This window comes from Coenobita brevimanus, chromosome 18 (genome assembly GCF_032717465.1).
Source record: "Coenobita brevimanus isolate Jiangsu-jjx chromosome 18, ASM3271746v2, whole genome shotgun sequence".
Lineage (NCBI taxonomy): Eukaryota > Metazoa > Arthropoda > Malacostraca > Decapoda > Coenobitidae > Coenobita > Coenobita brevimanus.
The window spans coordinates 40,309,396-40,327,816 of NC_136971.1; the positions used below are offsets into that span (position 1 = coordinate 40,309,396).

The window sequence follows — 18,421 nt, forward strand, 5'->3', positions numbered from 1 at the left end:
CTGCAGCAAGAACTACGAGGGTGAGTTGGGGGGAGGCTCACCCTTCCACCAAACTTCATTGAAATTCACTGAGAACTTCTGGAAATATCGTCGGGACAATCAGACAGACAGATAAACACAGGTGAATATATAACCTCCTCCAACTTCGTTGGCGAAGGTAACAATGAACAAGTTACTCCCAGGGTGAAAGAAAACGGAGCGGAGAGGCATTCTATAAAAGGTAGTGACAAATAGCGGAGGGAAACGTCATTAAAAAACACAAATATCTCACCAAATATTCACCCTAGCGCTTGCAGTCTGTAACATCTACTGTACAAGTTCACCCTAGTCACGAAGAATCACGGTCAGCCTCCATATCCAACGAATAATTAACGAAAAACGTGATTATTCTGGACCGTCTCACTGCACGCACATCGGTATGAGTGTAAACAAAACATGAGCAATAGATCATCAAAAATAATACTGAACCTTTATCTAGCATTAGTAAGGCCACATTTAGACTACGCAGTACAATTTTGGTGTCCTTACTATAGAATGGATATTAATTCGTTAGAAAATGTACAGAGAAGAATGACAAAAATTATACATGACGTCCGGAGCCTGTCATATGAAGACAGACTGAAAAGGCTAAGTCTGCATTCGCTAGAGAGGCGTAGAGTAAGGGTAGACTTAATTGAGGTGTTTAAGTGGATGAAGGGTATAAATAAGGGAGATATTAGCAAGGTACTTAAACGTGAGCATACAGGATAGAACTAGAAATAATGGTTTGAAACTAGAAAAATTCCGTTTCAATAAGGAAATAGGTAGAAATTGGTTTGGTAATAGAGTAGTAGACGAATGGAATAAGCTACCTAGGAAAGTAGTTGCTGCCTCTTCCATTGAGAGTTTCAAGCATAGGCTAGATAAGCATATGACAAATAAGGGGTGAGTATAGAAAAAAGAAAATCTTATAACCAATACTAATTCATAATTTTTCCTTTTCAGGTTACACTATGATAGTCCCTATTCTCCTTTCACACTTTCCTGTAAAATGTCCACGTCAGTGTGGTGCTTTTTCTGACTTTTTCCTGCCGGCTTCGGCTGGAGGGTTTGGAGGGCGGGGAAGAGCCTTCTTCTTTGCTATCCTTATCTCATTCTAGTAGTTCAGTTACTCTTCTAGGAGCTGCCTAGCGTGGGCCAACCGGCCTACCGCAGTTATCCTCTCTTCTTATGTTCTTATGTTCGAAAGCGTTAACAATGTAATGTATTTCATCATCAAAATTAATCTGCAGAGGTAATTTTTAAACATATTTTTCACTAAACATAATAAACTGAAATTAATTTATGGATCCATTCGCCAAGTAAACGAATTTCGTAACAAACAAAACGAACGAGTGATTTTGTGGTAAAAGTTTCAAAATCACGCGTTCGTTTCAGCCTTTTGCTTTATAAAATTCATCAATATAATTACTCATTTTAGCATCATTTGGCATATGCATCAAAAAATTAATTGTAATTTAGTTTGTTTAGTGACCAATGTGTTTAAAAATTACCTTTGTGAATAATTTTGTTAGCGAAAAAGAAAAATAATTAACTTCCTAACGCTTTCGAACGTCCCGCAGGTTTATTTACATTCCCGTCTCGGTGTGTGTGGTGGGGTGGTCCAGAATTATCGCGTTTTCCGTTAATTATTCGGTAGGTATGGAGGCTGACAGTGATTCTTCGTGACTAGGATGAACCTGTGCAATAGATGTTACAGACTGGGGCCGCTAGGGTGAGTATTTGGTGAGATATTTCGAATTTAAATGTCGTCACTCCCGCAATTTGTCACAGGCTTTAACTGAATCCCTGTCCGCTGCAAGGCTTTTATATGTTAACACACACACACACACGCAGGCAGACCACATACTTTATTATTGTTATATGTTGTAGCTCTCTCTCTCTCTCTCTCTCTCTCTTACAAATTGCGTTAACAGTATTGAATTATGATTACATTCTCACTACTGCTCGAGGTAAGACAATGATTGACAGGAGACAGCTACTCTCTCTCTCTCTCTCTCTCTCTCTCTCAACATATATATTCTTTTAATTTTCATCTCAGTACTCAACACCACACAAGTGTCCCAAACACCTCATCCTCAGCGATTTATTTCCCATCTTCCATCTTCACTAACCCCTCAAATAACCCCCTCTCTCGCCCCCCCCCCAGGCCCCACGGGGTTCTCAGAGCTGGAGACGCAAGCAGTGAGGGATTATATCAATGAATTACAAAGTACAAGGAATTTGACAGCTTTCTTCACCATCCACTCATACCTTCCGCTGTGGCTGTATGCGTATGGCTGGAGTGGAGAGTCGGTGCCGGAGGAGCCTGAAGTGGTACGTACACAGAATTACGTACATGGATATACACGTACATGTATAATATATACACACACACACTGCCTCCAACAATACCTTAGTGGACACACACACAGACACACACACACAGACACAGACGCACACACACACACACACACACACACACAGGGATTCAATCCAGGTGGACGTGTGACACCGGCGCTCCGTACCAAATCATCACAGCCAGTGGCATTGGCTAAATAGTATCTTTGTATGAGTCAAGCTCAGTACCAGGTTAGACTAAATGATTGTTCATTATTAAAAGGAAAAAAATAATAAGTTTAAACAAGACTTGTACAAACAGGAAATAGAACCAAGACGAAAGAATACGCTGAGTCATCTCTGAGGTTTGTTTAGACTACAACAACACGGAGATTGTAAGTACATCCTTTGCACTTTAAGTATTGCAAAATGGATACATACTTCAGTAAAACAAATTTGGAAAAGAAAAGGGATTAAGGTAAAAAGCAAAATGATGATTTCTACCAAGAACTGGTTGAAGTAGAGACCCACAATAGACTGGTTGAACGTGTAAACAAACTAGAAATGGCTTTCAAAAATGAAATTGATGAAATAAAGAAGCAGATGCACTTGCAAAAGGAAGAAATAGAAAAACTAGGAAGGGAGGCCAATAAGAAAGACACAACCATCAGTGAACTAACAGTGGAATTGAGTACACTTAGGAAGAAAATGAGTGAAATGGCAAGTACAGTAGTCAATCACGAGAGTGTTATGGAAGAGTTCAAAAATGACACAGAGACAATTAGGCAAGTTAGCAGTCTTATTGATCAGAGCAGTGATATTGAGGAGAAGATAACACAAGTGAATGAAGCTGTGCAAAGCTACAAAAATGATGTAGAAACCACGTATGCTGAAATGGTGAAAGTAAAGAAAGACTTAGAAAAAAGGGTGGAGGAAAAAAGCATTAAAAAGGAGGTGAAAAGAATAATCCAAAACAATCCAAAGTTAGTCAGAGATTCAGTAGAGATAAACAAATCAATAGTAATCACAGGTATAGAAGAGGAAGAAGTTAAAAACAAGATCACAAGAGACAAAAAGGAGATGGCAAATGTAATGAGCTTACTGAAAGAAGTATCAGAGGAAATCTGTAGTAAAGACATAGAGGAACACAAAAGGTTAGGGAAATACGAGAAAAGCAAGACAAGACCTCTAAAGGTGGCTTTCCAGAGTGTACTGTAAGCACTGTGGAAGAGATACTAAAAAATGCAAAGAATCTTAAGGAAAAAGAGGAGTTCCAAAATGTATGGATAAAAAGATGCCTAACACAAGAGGAACTGGAATTACTGAAAGAGAAAAGGGAGGAAGCAAAAACAAAAAATGAGGGAAGATCAGAAGAGGAGAAGAAGAAATTTTTTTACAAAGTAATAGGATTGCAGGTACGAAAGTGGTACAACAAACAGGATGGAAGAAAAAGGAGGAAGGTAGTAGAACCATCTCATGACAAGTGTATAAACAAGATGATAAAGTTGATGTACTCAAATGTGGATGGAATGGTATCTAAATTACTAGAGATGAATGATTGTCAGAGAAAATGAACCACAAATAAGATGCCTAACTGAAACAAAATTAATACCAAGGATATCAAATGACATACTAAACTTAGAGGAATACAATATATGGAGAAGAGACAGAAATTTAAAAAAAGGAGGAGGAATTATAATATTAACTAAGAAAAATCTAAAAGTCAAGGAAATAAAACTAGATATACCATCACAAGTAGAACTGATTGCAGTAGAGATCGACACATCTGAAGGTAAAGTAATTGTAGCCAATTTGTACATGCCACCCAGATCAAACACATGGGAAAGAGACGAATATGAGGACCTGGCAGAGAGTACAATTCAGAGTGTAAGATCATTGCTACATAAAATGGAAGAGAAATCGGAAAGAATTATACTAACTGGGGACTTCAATACAAATATAAATTGGAATACTCTAGATATAAATAGCCAAGAAAGCTGTTGGGACCAAAAGCTCCTGGATCTCGTACAAGAGTTTTTCTTAACGCAACATGTGAGGGAAACCACCAGAAAAAGAGGACTTGATGTACCTTCAGTGCTAGATCTAATATTTACAAGGCAAGAAAATGATATTGACAGTTTAATATATCACCCTCCACTCGGCAAAAGCGATCATGCAGTACTAAATTATAACTTCAGGATAGCATATGACATAGTAAACAGCAATGATAGTTACAAAAAGAGCCTAAACTATAAAAAGGGAAATTATCAAGACCTAAAGAAGTATTTCTTAGAAGTTGATTGGGAAAATGAGCTTAGAGGACAAGATTTAAATGCTGTATATAAAATTTTTTGTGAATTTTATGAAATAGGAGTCCAGAAGTACATCCCACAGCACAAAGAAGTAGATAAGAAAATACAGAAATGGTTCAATACAGAACGTAAAAAATCAAAAGAAAGAAGAGATTTGTTGTGGAATAGATACAGAAGACACAATAGTGAAAGGGCATATAATAATTACAAACAGGCAAGAAACAACTATACAAGAATAAGGAGGGAAGCCCAAAAATAGTTTGAGGAGGATATAATAAATAAAAGTAGTGATCAACCAAACCTGTTTTACAGCTATATCAGAAGCAAAACTAAAGTAAAAGATATAATACAATCCATTACGGACGAGGGAATCACTTATACACAAGAGAAAGATATTTGTGAAGCACTAAATAAGAATTTCCAATTAGTTTTTACAGAAGAAAAAAATTTTGAGAGAGACTATGTGGAACACGCATGTCCACACATTCTACCAGATATACAAATAGCAGAAAAAGTAATACAGGAGGAGTTAAGTAGATTAGACAGAGGAAAAGCAAGTGGTCCTGATGAAATTTCATGTTGGATATTACGAGAATGTGCAAAGGAGTTAAGTAAACCATTATTTTTAATTTTCAAGAAATCCTTGAGTCAAGGTAAACTACCTGATATTTGGAAAAAAGCAAATATTGTCCCCTTATTCAAGAAAGGAAATAGACAAAATCCACTCAACTACCGACCAGTATCACTGACCAGTGTTGTAAGCAAGGTATTAGAAAAACTTATAAGAAAAGCTTGGGTAAATCATCTAGAAGAACACAGGATGATAACAGAAAGACAATTTGGTTTCAGAAAAGGAAAATCATGTGTTACTAATCTGTTGAGCTACTATGACAGAGTAACAAACACAATACAGGAAAGGGAAGGATGGGTGGACAGTATCTATTTAGATTTCAAGAAAGCTTTTGACACAGTACCACACCAAAGACTTTTATGGAAACTGTACCATCAAGGAGGAATTCGAGGCAAACTGTTTTGTTGGATGCAAGACTTTCTCATAAAAAGAGAAATGACGACAGGACTAAGAGGAAACTACTCATCATTGAAAGAAGTGACTAGTGGAGTACCACAGGGTTCAGTGCTGGCACCAATCATGTTTTTAGTGTATATAAATGATATAAACAGTAACACTGGAAATGAGAGCTATCTGAATATGTTTGCAGATGATGCAAAAATACAAAGGAGAATTACTAACACAGACTCTTGTAGGGAGCTACAAGAAGAATTAAATAAACTTCATGAATGGAGTAGTACATGGCAAATGGAATTCAATGTGGACAAGTGTCATGTAATCAAGTTTGGTAAAAGTGGAAAAAGACCTGATTGGGATTATAAGTTAGGAAATAAAACCCTATACACATCAGAAAGAGAGAACGACCTAGGTGTGATTATCAATAACAGACTACCTCCAGCTGACCACATCAACGAGAAGGTACGGAATATGTATACATTGCTTGCAAATATGAGAATAGCATTCACATACATAAATGAAGACATGCTAAGAAGGATAATAACATCATTCATTAGACCAACCTTGGAATATGCATCAGTAATCTGGAGTCTTCATCTCAAAAAGCACATAGACAAGATTGAAAAAGTTCAAAGGGCCGCTACAAGATGGATACCAAGTTTAAGGGACCTAAGCTACGAAGAAAGACTAAATAAACTGAATCTACCAACACTACAGGAGAGAAGGAAAAGAGGTGACATGATAATGCTATATAAATGCATATCAGGAAAGGAGAAAATAGACATAAATGATTACTTAACATATGGAGAAGCATCAGCAAGAGGACACTGCAAAAAATTGCATAAGAAGAGAGGTGATAAAGACGTAAGGAAATTCAGTTTCCCAAACAGAGCAATTGATCAATGGAATGCACTACCGAATGAAATGGTGTGTGCCAAAACAATTCACAAATTTAAGGATATGTACGATAAATATGGTTTAAGAAACGGGACAGTACGAGCTGGACTCATTCCTGTAAAGATACAATTAGGTAAGAACACACACACACACACCACACACACATACGTACATACATACATACATACACACTACATTATTACTGTTCACTTTACATACCTCATAATTCGGCCATGAAGATATCAGCTCCCAAACGGTTGAGATTTGGACTCATGTTGGTGCTTTGTTGATAGATAAATAGATAGACAGATAGATAGATAGATAGAGCAACAGTGGTCCATTACTTAACATTCTGAGCTTGCACGTGTAGGGAAAAGATTTGTATATATTAAAATTATGTGAGAGGGAGAGGGAGGCCGAGGATGAGATGGAGCAATGGAGCGGAGAGGTATATGAGAGAGGGGGGGGGCCGTGTGGTGTGCGCTGGGAGCAGGGCAGTGAAATGGCGTTGGACAGGGCGACATGGAGGCGATTTGTTTGTGGCCACCCCTTACGGGATCTAGGCGTCTGGCAATAGATGGATGGAAAATGATGTGTGTTATTGGCTCTCGTGCTGTCGATAGGCGATGAATGAAGGCTCCTGTGTGTATATTTGATTTTTCTTCTTTTTTTCAGAGTCGTGTTGCTCAGATTGGAGTTAACGCGACTGAGTCAGTACACAACACACAGTATAGGGTTGGTTCCTTCTACAACCTTGTACGTAAGTAGTGGTAGTAGTAGTGGTAGTAGTAGTGGTAGTGGTGGTGGTGGTGGTGGTGGTAGTAGTGGTAGTGGTAGTGGTGGTGGTGGTAGTAGTAGTAAAAAAATAATATGGATAATAATAATAATAATAATAATAATAATAATAATAATAAAAGTAGGAGCATCGTTGTAGATCTTAGTACTAACATAATGATAACAATAATAGAAATGATAATGATAATAATAATAATAATAATAATAATAATAATAATAATAATACGGTAATAATAATAATAATAATAATAATAATAATAATAATATTATTATTATTATCTGTCTATCTCTCTATCTATCTATATCAGTAAATCTATCCATCAATCAATCTATGCCCAGTTTTCTACTTGTCTATCTATCCATCAATCCACCTATCTATCTATCTGTCTGTCTATCTAACTATCAATCTGTCAATCTATCTATCCATCCATCAATCCATCTATCTATCTATCTATCTATCTATCCATCTGTCTGTTTATCTAGCCATCAGTCTATCTATCAATCCGTATCTACCAGTAAATCTATCCATCCATCTATCATTCTATCTATACCCATTTCTGTATGTGTCTGTCTGTCTGTATATCTATCTATCAAACCATCTGTCTATCTGTTTATCAGTTAATCTATCCATCAATCACCTATACCCAGATTTCTACACATCTCTGTCTATTCATCAGTCCATCAATCCGTCTATCTACCCATCCATCTATCTGTCTATCTATCTATCCATCTATCTACCAGTAAATATATCAATCCGTCAATCTATCTATCAGCCCACTTCTTCACGTGTCTTTATCTATCTTTATGTATCTATCTATCTATCTGTCTATCTGCCAGTAAATATATCTATCCGTCAATCTGTCTGTCAGGCCACTTCTTCACGTGTCTTTATCTATCTTTATCTATCTATCTATCTGTCTGCCAGTAAATATATCTATCCGTCAATCTATCTGTCAGGCCACTTCTTCACGTGTCTTTCTGTTTATTAATATGTATGTATCTATCTATCTATCAGAGCCAGTGTTCGGCCTGTCGATAGATTGGAGTTACAGCAGAGGCGTAATCTATTCCTACGTTCTGGTGCTACGGGATAAGGACGAATATGGCTTCCTCTCGCCCTACACCCAAATCGTCCCTACTGGGGAAGAAACCTGGGCAGGCCTGATCGCCGCTGTTATGGCCATTTAGAGAGAGAGAGGGGGGGGGGACACTGGTAAGATAAGAATACTGCATAGGAGAAATGAGAGAGAGAGTAGATAGAATTTAGAGAGAATCCTTTCTGACAAAAATATAAATTAGAAAAGGAGAAACAGAGAGAGATAGACATGAGAAAATGCTGAGAGAGAGAGAGAGAGCGGGAGAGAGAGAGAGAGAGAGAGAGAGATGAGAAAATGCTGAGAGAGAGAGAGAGAGAGAGCGGGAGAGAGAGAGAGAGAGAGAGAGAGAGAGAGAGACAGGGAGAACACTAAACAGTCAAAGCTATATATATATTGTCAAGTCTCGCTACTAACATTCCAAGTCTTGTTAATCTCAATAAATCTAACATGTAACACTAACCTGTCACTATCCCCTAACATCATCTAAGAAATAACATCTAATATCTAACAGTATAGCATCACCTAACATCATCTAAACCATCAAACATCAAAGTCTAAGCATTTAATCTAACAAACATCAAACTAACACTGTCGCTATCATCTAACATCATCAGTAATCTAACATCTAACACTAACATATCACTAGCACCTAACATCATCAAACTTAATCAGTAACATCTAACTACGCTATTACTACAATCTGCTCCTCTAACATCATCAGGAATCTAACATCTAACACTTACTAACCCATCACTATCATCTAACATCATCTAACATCGTCACACCTATAATTAACCTCAAAATAGATTATATGTGGGAATCAAATCTCTATACAGGTGTGCTGATTACCTCTATCTATCTATCTACCTATTGCCAGACGCCTCAATCCCGTTTGGGGTGGCCACAAACAAATCGCCTCCAAGTTGCCCTGTCCCCCGCCATTTCACTGCCCTGCTCCCAACTCACACCCCCCTCTCTCATATACCTCTCCACCCCATCCCTCCATCTCATCCTCGGCCTCCCACTCCCTCTTCCCCCCTCCACCTCACTCACATACACTCTCTTCGTCAGTCTTTCACCCTCCATCCTCTCCACATGGCCAAACCACCTCAGTGTGTTCCTCATAACGCTTCCTATCACATCCACATCCACACCACAACGCTCCTTTATATCCTCATTCGTCAGCCTGTCTCTCCATGTGACTCCACAGGCTCCTCTTAAATAACTCATTTCCACTGCTCTCACTCTTGACTTGTGTCCTTCCAACAACGTCCAAGCTTCACTTCCATACGTTAGAGTTGGTATCACAATACTGTCATGTAGTAACTTTTTCACTTCCATGCTCACTTCCCTGTTTCTTATCACTGCTTTCAAAGAACCAGCAACCTTTCTTCCCTGCTGTACCCTTTCAAGCACTTCACCCTCCAAACCTCCATCCTTACTCATCACACTACCCAAGTACTTAAACGTACTCACATTTTCCAATTCCTCACCATCCAACCTCGCTATACATTCACTGACTTCACCTCTCTCAAAGACCATTACTTTACTCTTCCCTACATTCACCTTTAGATTCCGTTTCTTACACACTCTCCCAAACTCATCCACCAAGCCTTGCAGCTCCCCTTCGTCTTCACTCAACAACACAGTATCATCTGCAAACAACAGTACAGGGAGTTTCCAAACACTATCCTCTCTCACCAGGGCCACTCCAACATCCACTACCCTACCTTGTACCTCTTTTATTACCCTATCCATGTACAGATTGAACAACCATGGAGACATGACACATCCCTGTTTCAACCCAACCTTCAAAGAGAAAAATTCACTTAGTTCACCAATCACACGCACTGCAGCCTTCGCACCATCGTACATACTCTTCACAGCATTCAACAACTTCCCATCTACTCCATATATTCTTAACACTTTCCACAATCCTTGTCTATCCACCCTGTCATATGCTTTCTCCAAATCCATGAAAGCCGCATACAACTTCTTTCCCTTCTCTAGAAACTTTTCCACTAAAGATCTAAGAATGAATATCTGATCTACACAACCTCTTCCCTTCCTAAAGCCTCCCTGTTCTTCTCCAACTAATTTCTCTGTTCTTTCTCTAACTCTGTCAATAAGTATCCTACCATACACTTTTCCTATTATACTAAGAAGACAAATGCCCCTATGATTACCACACACTTCTTTTTCCCCTTTTCCTTTGTACAAGGGAATAATTATACCTGACTTCCAATCCTCCAGGACTCTACCTTCCTCCCAGGCCAATCTGCACATCTTCCACATCCATTCTACTACTATCTCTCCCCCATGCTTCAGCATTTCACCACACACTCCATCAATTCCTGGGGCTATCCCCAATTTAACTTTCTTCATTGCTGCCACAATTTCCATCCTACTGATTTCTTCCTCTTTTCTCACATTCCTCCTTCTCCCAGCCACTCCCCAGCCACTTATACTCACATTACTCTCATTCTCTATGTTCAACAATTCCTTAAAGTGTTCTCTCCATCTGCTCACTTTTTCTCCCTTCTTGTCGACCATCATCCACTCACTTGATGCAGTGCTGCCTACTTCTTCCTTAGCCTTTATCATTCTTTTTCTGTGTCTGCCCTCCTCTCTTCCTATTTCTCCCATTTTTCCTGTCACTTCTTATTGCTTTTCTTTCCATTACAGGTGGCTTTACATTGAGTGGCAAGCCAAATGGTTTCCTGTGAGCCAAGAAACCATTTACAACGCTGGATGGTAACCATATAACCAAACCATACGTGCTCCCTATGTGTGAACAAGTGGGTTGGTGGAGGGTTAGTGCCTCTCCCTGTAAAACAAATAACTCAGAGTCAAATGGCTACCCCTTACGGAATTATGGCGTCTGGCAATAGATAGATAGATCAACTAGTAATATACCATTTTTATCTTTCACTCCCCGACTCACTTCTTTAACACCCTGTAACTCTCTTTGGTACCTCTTTCCAGAACATTTTCTTACAGTCCCTCCACTTTACCCTCAAATTCTTTCCAAATTCCTCATCCACTCTTCTTACTCTCTCCTACTAATCTTTTCACCTCCTCTTCCTCTCTACATATGATTCTCTATTTCTGTCTCTCAACTTCTTCCACATCCCTGTTTCTCATCAACTCACTGTATGCTTTCTTCTTTTGTGCTACAGCCTGTCTCACCTCTTCATTCCACCATGCTGTTCCTTGCATCCCCTTTCGTCTTCATCCCACACACCACCTCACAAGCTGCACAGATTTCTTCTGTGAATATCTTGCACACACCTTCCACATCCCTCATCTGCTCCAATCCATATTTACCCAATCACTCCTCCACCTCTCTCTTATATTCTGCCCTTTTTCCATCCTCTTGTAACTTTCCACCTTCCTTGCATGAACTACTCCCTCCTGTACTTCCCTTCTTCTGTTCCTCCATTTCATTTGGACCTTGATTCTTACCACCACCAAGTGGTGGTCAGAAAGTCCACTCCTCCAACCTCTATATGCTCCTTTCTTTAAGAAAAGAACTAAATCCAACCCTTGAACTACTGCCCACCCAGTCTAACACTGGCAGTGCACAAGACTATAGGACAGTCAGCCACTAATTCAAACATAAAATTTCATAGACAACAACCAACTGTTTGACTACAACTAGCTTCACTTTAGGCCCAACAGATCTGCTGTCAACCAGCTTCTCCTGACATACAACTTCAGTAATCCCTCCACTATCTGATGTAATTGAGCCAAAGGTATGTCCGGAAAGTGGTCCCGTCCAGAAAGTGGGCCCCTGGCTCCTGGACTGGCACTTAAGGACCCTAACCCAGCCTAACTTTGAAAGCCACCTAAATAACTTCCTACCGGACATGCATAGCACCTATTTAAGACCCTATTCACACCAATAATGGACATAAAGCATGAAATAAATGAAAAGGAACCAAAGAATGAGGAATTAGAAGTGTCTGTACCTCAGCCAGGGTATTTACAGCAAGTCTGTCCTTCTCTAAGGCTTTGGCAGTGGTGAAAATGCTCATGAAGCACACACAGTAATCCAATGTTGTGCTGCACTTACAGTAATTTCTTGCACTGTGAGTTATAATTGTTTAACACTGCACATTGTTAATTGCACCATGCCAGTTTCAACCACCAGTTTCAATCGCCAGTTTGCACTCCACTGTTAATCCTTTGCACTCCAATTCTAATTTCTTAACATTGCACAACACTGTAAATTCTCATGTGGTCTACTGGAGAGGTATTGTAGTTTATTCACTGTTTATTCACAAAAAACGAGCATGTGTGGCATCCACTGTAATAAACACCCACTCGCGATCGAAGTAAAGCAGTAACTGTTGGAGTGTTGGTGACGGGGAAACAGAGTTGCCAGATCGCAACGGCCACATTACCAAACTCCTCAATTTTCATTACCGGTACCATATTTAACTTTTCATTACCAAATTCGTAAAGCTAGCATTTATTCCTCACTAATTATATATACAAGTGGAAATACAGTACATGCAATCACTCTTCTTATAATTAACAGCATGTTGATTATTTTCATGTTATGTAGGCTTGTAGATTAATCAGAAAGAGCAGACAATCCACCATCTCCATCCTGTGTATCCTCATACATGTGAAAAATCCATATGGTAATGCATTATTCTAATTCATTACCAAATGAATTTTCCATTACCAAATTGGCAAACATTTGGTAATGAAAACTATCAAATGGCAATACTGACAGGAGAGGGGGGAGGGGGGAGGAAGGAAGGGGGGAAGAGACCATGGTGTAAACAGCTGTTCGGTGCCGCGCAGCAATTTCAAATTACAGGAGGGAAAAAAAATTGGATTGGGGGAGGATTTTTTTTCGTTTTTTGGCCATTTTTGGGTTCTGAAGGTCCAGGCCCACAATGTCCGGTAAATGGGGTGTCCGGAAAGTGGGCGTCCGGATAGTATAGGGATTACTGTATATCACACTACAGTATGATCATGGTGAAACCATAGACCTCATTCTGTTTAACTTCCAAGAGACTTTCTACGAGGTTTATCATCAGATACTGTTGGACAACCAGCAAACCATATGAATATCTGGAAATCTTTTTGCATGGATTAAGAGCTAGTGGGAAATGGGAAACAAAATCCACCTTTATGTGGTTTCTTCCATTATGCCGGAAACAAACAACCTCAGGTACTGCTTAAGGAATGTGATGATAATAACAGGAAAAAATTTTCAGCAGGAAAAGATCATTTACCACCCTGAAAGCAGCCAGGAAAAAACTGAAACCTAGCTTGAGGAATGTGAATTTTAATTGGTAATGTCTTTCTGCTGCTTAAAGCGTACATTCACCAAAAATCCTTCATATAGAAAGGAAATCAAAATGAACATACATGAATTAGGTATGTAACAAACATGCCACGCTCTCCTACAATTCTATTTTGACCAGTTTTTCCTATAAGCCCTCAGTTCTGAAATTTAACATTAGGCTTACCAACAGAGTAACTTACGTCTGTACGTCCCACAAAATGTATCTTGATTCTGATGCCACAACCAGATAAATGAGCCGGTCTTAATAAAGTAAAAACAAAAATGGTCAAAGTTTCTATAATCTCCCACTCACAACAACTCTAACTCACTAGATGTTTACTGTTTGTGATGTGTCTTCTTCTTCTTCTTCTTCTTGTGACCTCTGTCGCTTTGTATCGCTTCGTAGGTCCTCCTTCTCTTCTTGCTCCTTATCCTCTTCTCTTTTCTTGATCACACTTCAATTTTCGTAACATTTTTTATGTTTATTTACTGTTGTGATGTTGTTGAGGTATTGCCTTTACAACGGCACCTCTAAACGATTTCCTTCTTTCTCTTTTCTCTTTCTTATATGTCTTTCTGTGGTCACACCTCCTCTTCTCTTACTACGTGTACGCTATAATCAGTCGCCTGAATTTCTGAGCCCCTTCACTTTCCTTTCTCTTTTTTTCCAGCATTTAAATATTATTAATTTCTTTTTTTCAATACCACTTGTTTTAAATAGGAGATTCCCAAGTATATTATTTCTTTCCTCTATATATCTGTCTATCTATCTATTGCCAGACGCCTCAATCCCGTTTGGGGTGGCCACAAACAAATCGCCTCCAAGTCGCCCTGTCCCCCGCCATTTCACTGCCCTGCTCCCAACTCACACCCCCCTCTCTCATATACCTCTCCACCCCCATCCCACCATCTCATCCACGGCCTCCCACTCCCACTTCCCCCTCCACCTCACTCACATACACTCTCTTCGTCAGTCTTTCACCCTCCATCCTCTCCACATGGCCAAACCACCTCAGTGTGTTCCTCATAACGCTTCCTATCACATCCACATCCACACCACAACGCTCCTTTATATCCTAATTCGTCAGCCTGTCTCTCCACGTGACTCCACAGGCTCCTCTTAAATAACTCATTTCCACTGGTCTCACTCTTGACTTGTGTCCTTCCAACAATGTCCAAGCTTCACTTCCGTACGTTAGAGTTGGTATCACAATACTGTCATGTAGTAACTTTTTCACTTCCATGCTCACTTCCCTGTTTCTTATCACTGCTTTCAAAGAACCAGCAACCTTTCTTCCCTGCTGTACCCTTTCAAGCACTTCACCCTCCAAACCTCCATCCTTACTCATCACACTACCCAAGTACTTAAACGTACTCACATTTTCCAATTCCTCACCATCCAACCTCGCTATACATTCACTAACTTCACCTCTCTCAAAGACCATCACTTTACTTTTCCCTACATTCACCTTTAGATTCCGTTTCTTACACACTCTCTCAAACTCATCCACCAAGCCTTGCAGCTCCCCTTCGTCTTCACTCAACAACACAGTATCATCTGCAAACAACAGTACAGGGAGTTTCCAAACACTATCCTCTCTCACCAGGGCCACTCCAACATCCACTACCCTACCTTGTACCTCTTTTATTACCCCATCCATGTACAGATTGAACAACCATGGAGACATGACACATCCCTGTTTCAAACCAACTTTCAAAGAGAAAAATTCACTTAGTTCACCATCCACACGCACTGCAGCCTTCGCACCATCGTACATACTCTTCACAGCATTCAACAACTTCCCATATACTCCATATATTCTTAACACTTTCCACAATCCTTGTCTATCCACCCTGTCATATGCTTTCTCCAAATCCATGAAAGCCGCATACAACTTCTTTCCCTTCTCTAGAAACTTTTCCACTAAAGATCTAAGAACGAATATCTGATCTACACAACCTCTTCCCTTCCTGAAGCCTCCCTGTTCTTCTCCAACTAATTTCTCTGTTCTTTCTCTAACTCTGTCTATAAGTATCCTACCATACATTTTTCCTATTATACTAAGAAGACAAATGCCCCTATGATTACCACACACTTCTTTTTCCCCTTTTCCTTTGTACAAGGGAATAATTATACCTGACTTCTAATCCTCCGGGACTCTACCTTCCTCCCAGGCCAATCTGCACATCTTCCACATCCATTCTACTACTATCTCTCCCCCATGCTTCAGCATTTCACCACACACTTCATCAATTCCTGGGGCTTTCCCTGATTTAACTTTCTTCATTGCTTCCACAACTTCTATCCTACTGATTTCTTCCTGTCTTCTCACCTCCCTCCTTCTCCCAGCCATTCCCCAGCCACTTATACTCGCATTACTTCTATCCTCTACGTTCAACAATTCCTTAAAGTGTTCTCTCCATCTGCTCACTTTTTCTCCCTTCTCCACTAGTAATCTACCATTTTTATCTTTCACTCCCCTGCTAACTTCACTTCCACCCTGTCTTACTCTTTTCACTTCTCTCAAGAACATTTTCTTACAGTCCCTCCACTTTACACTCAAATTCCTTCCAAATTCCTCATCCACTCTCTTCTTACTCTCTTTTACTGATCTTTTCACCTCTCTCTTTCTTTCCACATATAACTCTCTCTTCCGCCTCTCAACTTCTTTCACGCCCCTATTTCTCATCCATTCATTGTATGCTTTCTTCTTTTGTGCCACAGCCTGTTTCACCTCTTCAGTCCACCACGCTGTTCCTTGCACCCCCCTCCGTCTTCTCTTCCTTCCACACACCACATCACATGCTGCACATATTTCTTCTGTAAATATCTTACACACACCTTCCACGTCTCCCATCTGCTCCAATTCATATTTGCCCAATCGTTCCTCCACTTCTCTCTTATACTCTGCCTTTTTCTCATCCTCTTGTAACCTTTCCACTCTCCTTGCAACTACTCCTTCCTCTCGTCTTTCCCTTCTTCTATTCTTCCATCTTACTTGAATCCTAATTCTGGCCACCACCAAGTAGTGGTCAGAAAGTCCACTCCCCCAACCTCTATACACTCTTGCATCCTTTACACATCTTCGCATCCTTTCATCCACACACACATAATCAATCATTGCCTTCCTTTCATTCAGTTCACCACCCATCCTTTTTATCACTCGCCATGTATACCTGTGGATCATTTTATGCCTGAAGAGGGTATTGGCTATCACCAACCCCCTCCCAGCACAAATGTCCACTAACGCACTCCCATTCTCATCTATCTCAGCAGGCACACCCCACTCACGTACTATTCCAACATACCTTCACATTCCCAACTTTACCATTCATATCACCAATCAAAAACACTCTCTCATTCCTTCCAAACTTTTCCATGCACACTTCCACATTTGTCCAGAACTCTTCTCTCATTCTTCTAGCACGATCTTGCACTGGCGCATACACACACACAATCGCCCACATTTGTATTCCAACTTTCAACTTTACCCACACAATCCTTGACCCAACTGATCCATACTGTCTTATGCTCCTCTTCCATCTTTTACTCACAACTATACATACTCCTATGTATATATGGCTATTGTAATTCTACCAGTTGTGTTCTTTCTTCCATATATCCTGTGCAGTCTAATAAGAAATGTATCAAGTCTTCTGTTTCTGCATTACACATTGGACAATTTGTCTCAGTTCCCTTGAATCTATTTCTATTTGCTAAATTTAGTGTATCAGATCTGCATTTAAACAGAATTATGGAGGCTGGAGTATTATCATATATTTCATCTACTCCACCTATTTCTTTCTTCCATTTTTTATATACTTCTAAGCTTGATTTATTTTCCATGTCTTTTCTCCACCTTTTTATGTCCTCATCATATATTTTCCTGGTTAGTTCATCTTTTGTTATATTTTTTAACCCTTCTGTAATTAGGTCAAGATCTTTTAGTGCCTTCTCACATTCCCTCATCCACTTACTCTTGCGTTCCCTCAGCTCTTCTACAATTTCCATTAATAGTGCATTATTTCTTCTCTTTAAAATGCCTTGGAGATATTGAAGCTTTGCCCTCTTTATATTCGTTTCCATTAGACATGCATGGAGTCTGTTTTGGAGCTGTCTGTTTTGCAGGATGGTACCCTGGGAGACCCCGACCCACCCCCCGTCACCCCACCACGTCACCGACACCTCAAATAACCCGCCACCACCCCTACACCCACCAAATTTTCCCCCAAGCACACCCACTCCCCAACCACCTCCGATGCCAAACCACACACCAGCCCCTTGCCCATCACTGCCACCGCAACTTCACACTCCACCACCTAGACAATCAACCCACCGCCCACACCTGCCGGTACACCACGTGGACCCACCACATCACCACCTGCCTCCATCCCTATGCCCACACAATCTCCCCACCTGCACACTACACGCACCAACCCCGCACCCACCACCACCCCACATACTCCAACACCGGATGTTCAACCATCCACCCATGACAAGCCACTGCACCACGTGGCCGCACCACCTCACCACCCACGCCCGTCCTCACCACCCACACAACCAGATCCGGCCGCCTCTCCCGCCCACCAGCCAGGTATGCAGCCACACCCTCACCCACATCCCCAGCAT

General features: G+C 40.3%; 1 protein-coding gene across 1 annotated transcript in view; it reads left to right on the forward strand.

Moving 5' to 3' along the window:
- LOC145391485 (mast cell carboxypeptidase A-like) overlaps window positions 1–17,986 on the forward strand; it is a 19,888-nt gene extending 1,902 nt beyond the window's left edge. The window contains exons 2-4 of the mRNA XM_080266094.1: window positions 1–20; window positions 2,189–2,355; window positions 17,882–17,986. The exon at window positions 1–20 is cut by the window's left edge and continues 116 nt beyond it. Of these exons, the coding sequence (XP_080122220.1) occupies window positions 1–20; window positions 2,189–2,355; window positions 17,882–17,986 (292 nt within the window). The remainder of the gene's footprint in view (window positions 21–2,188; window positions 2,356–17,881) is intronic.
- The last annotated feature ends 435 nt before the right edge of the window (window positions 17,987–18,421 follow it).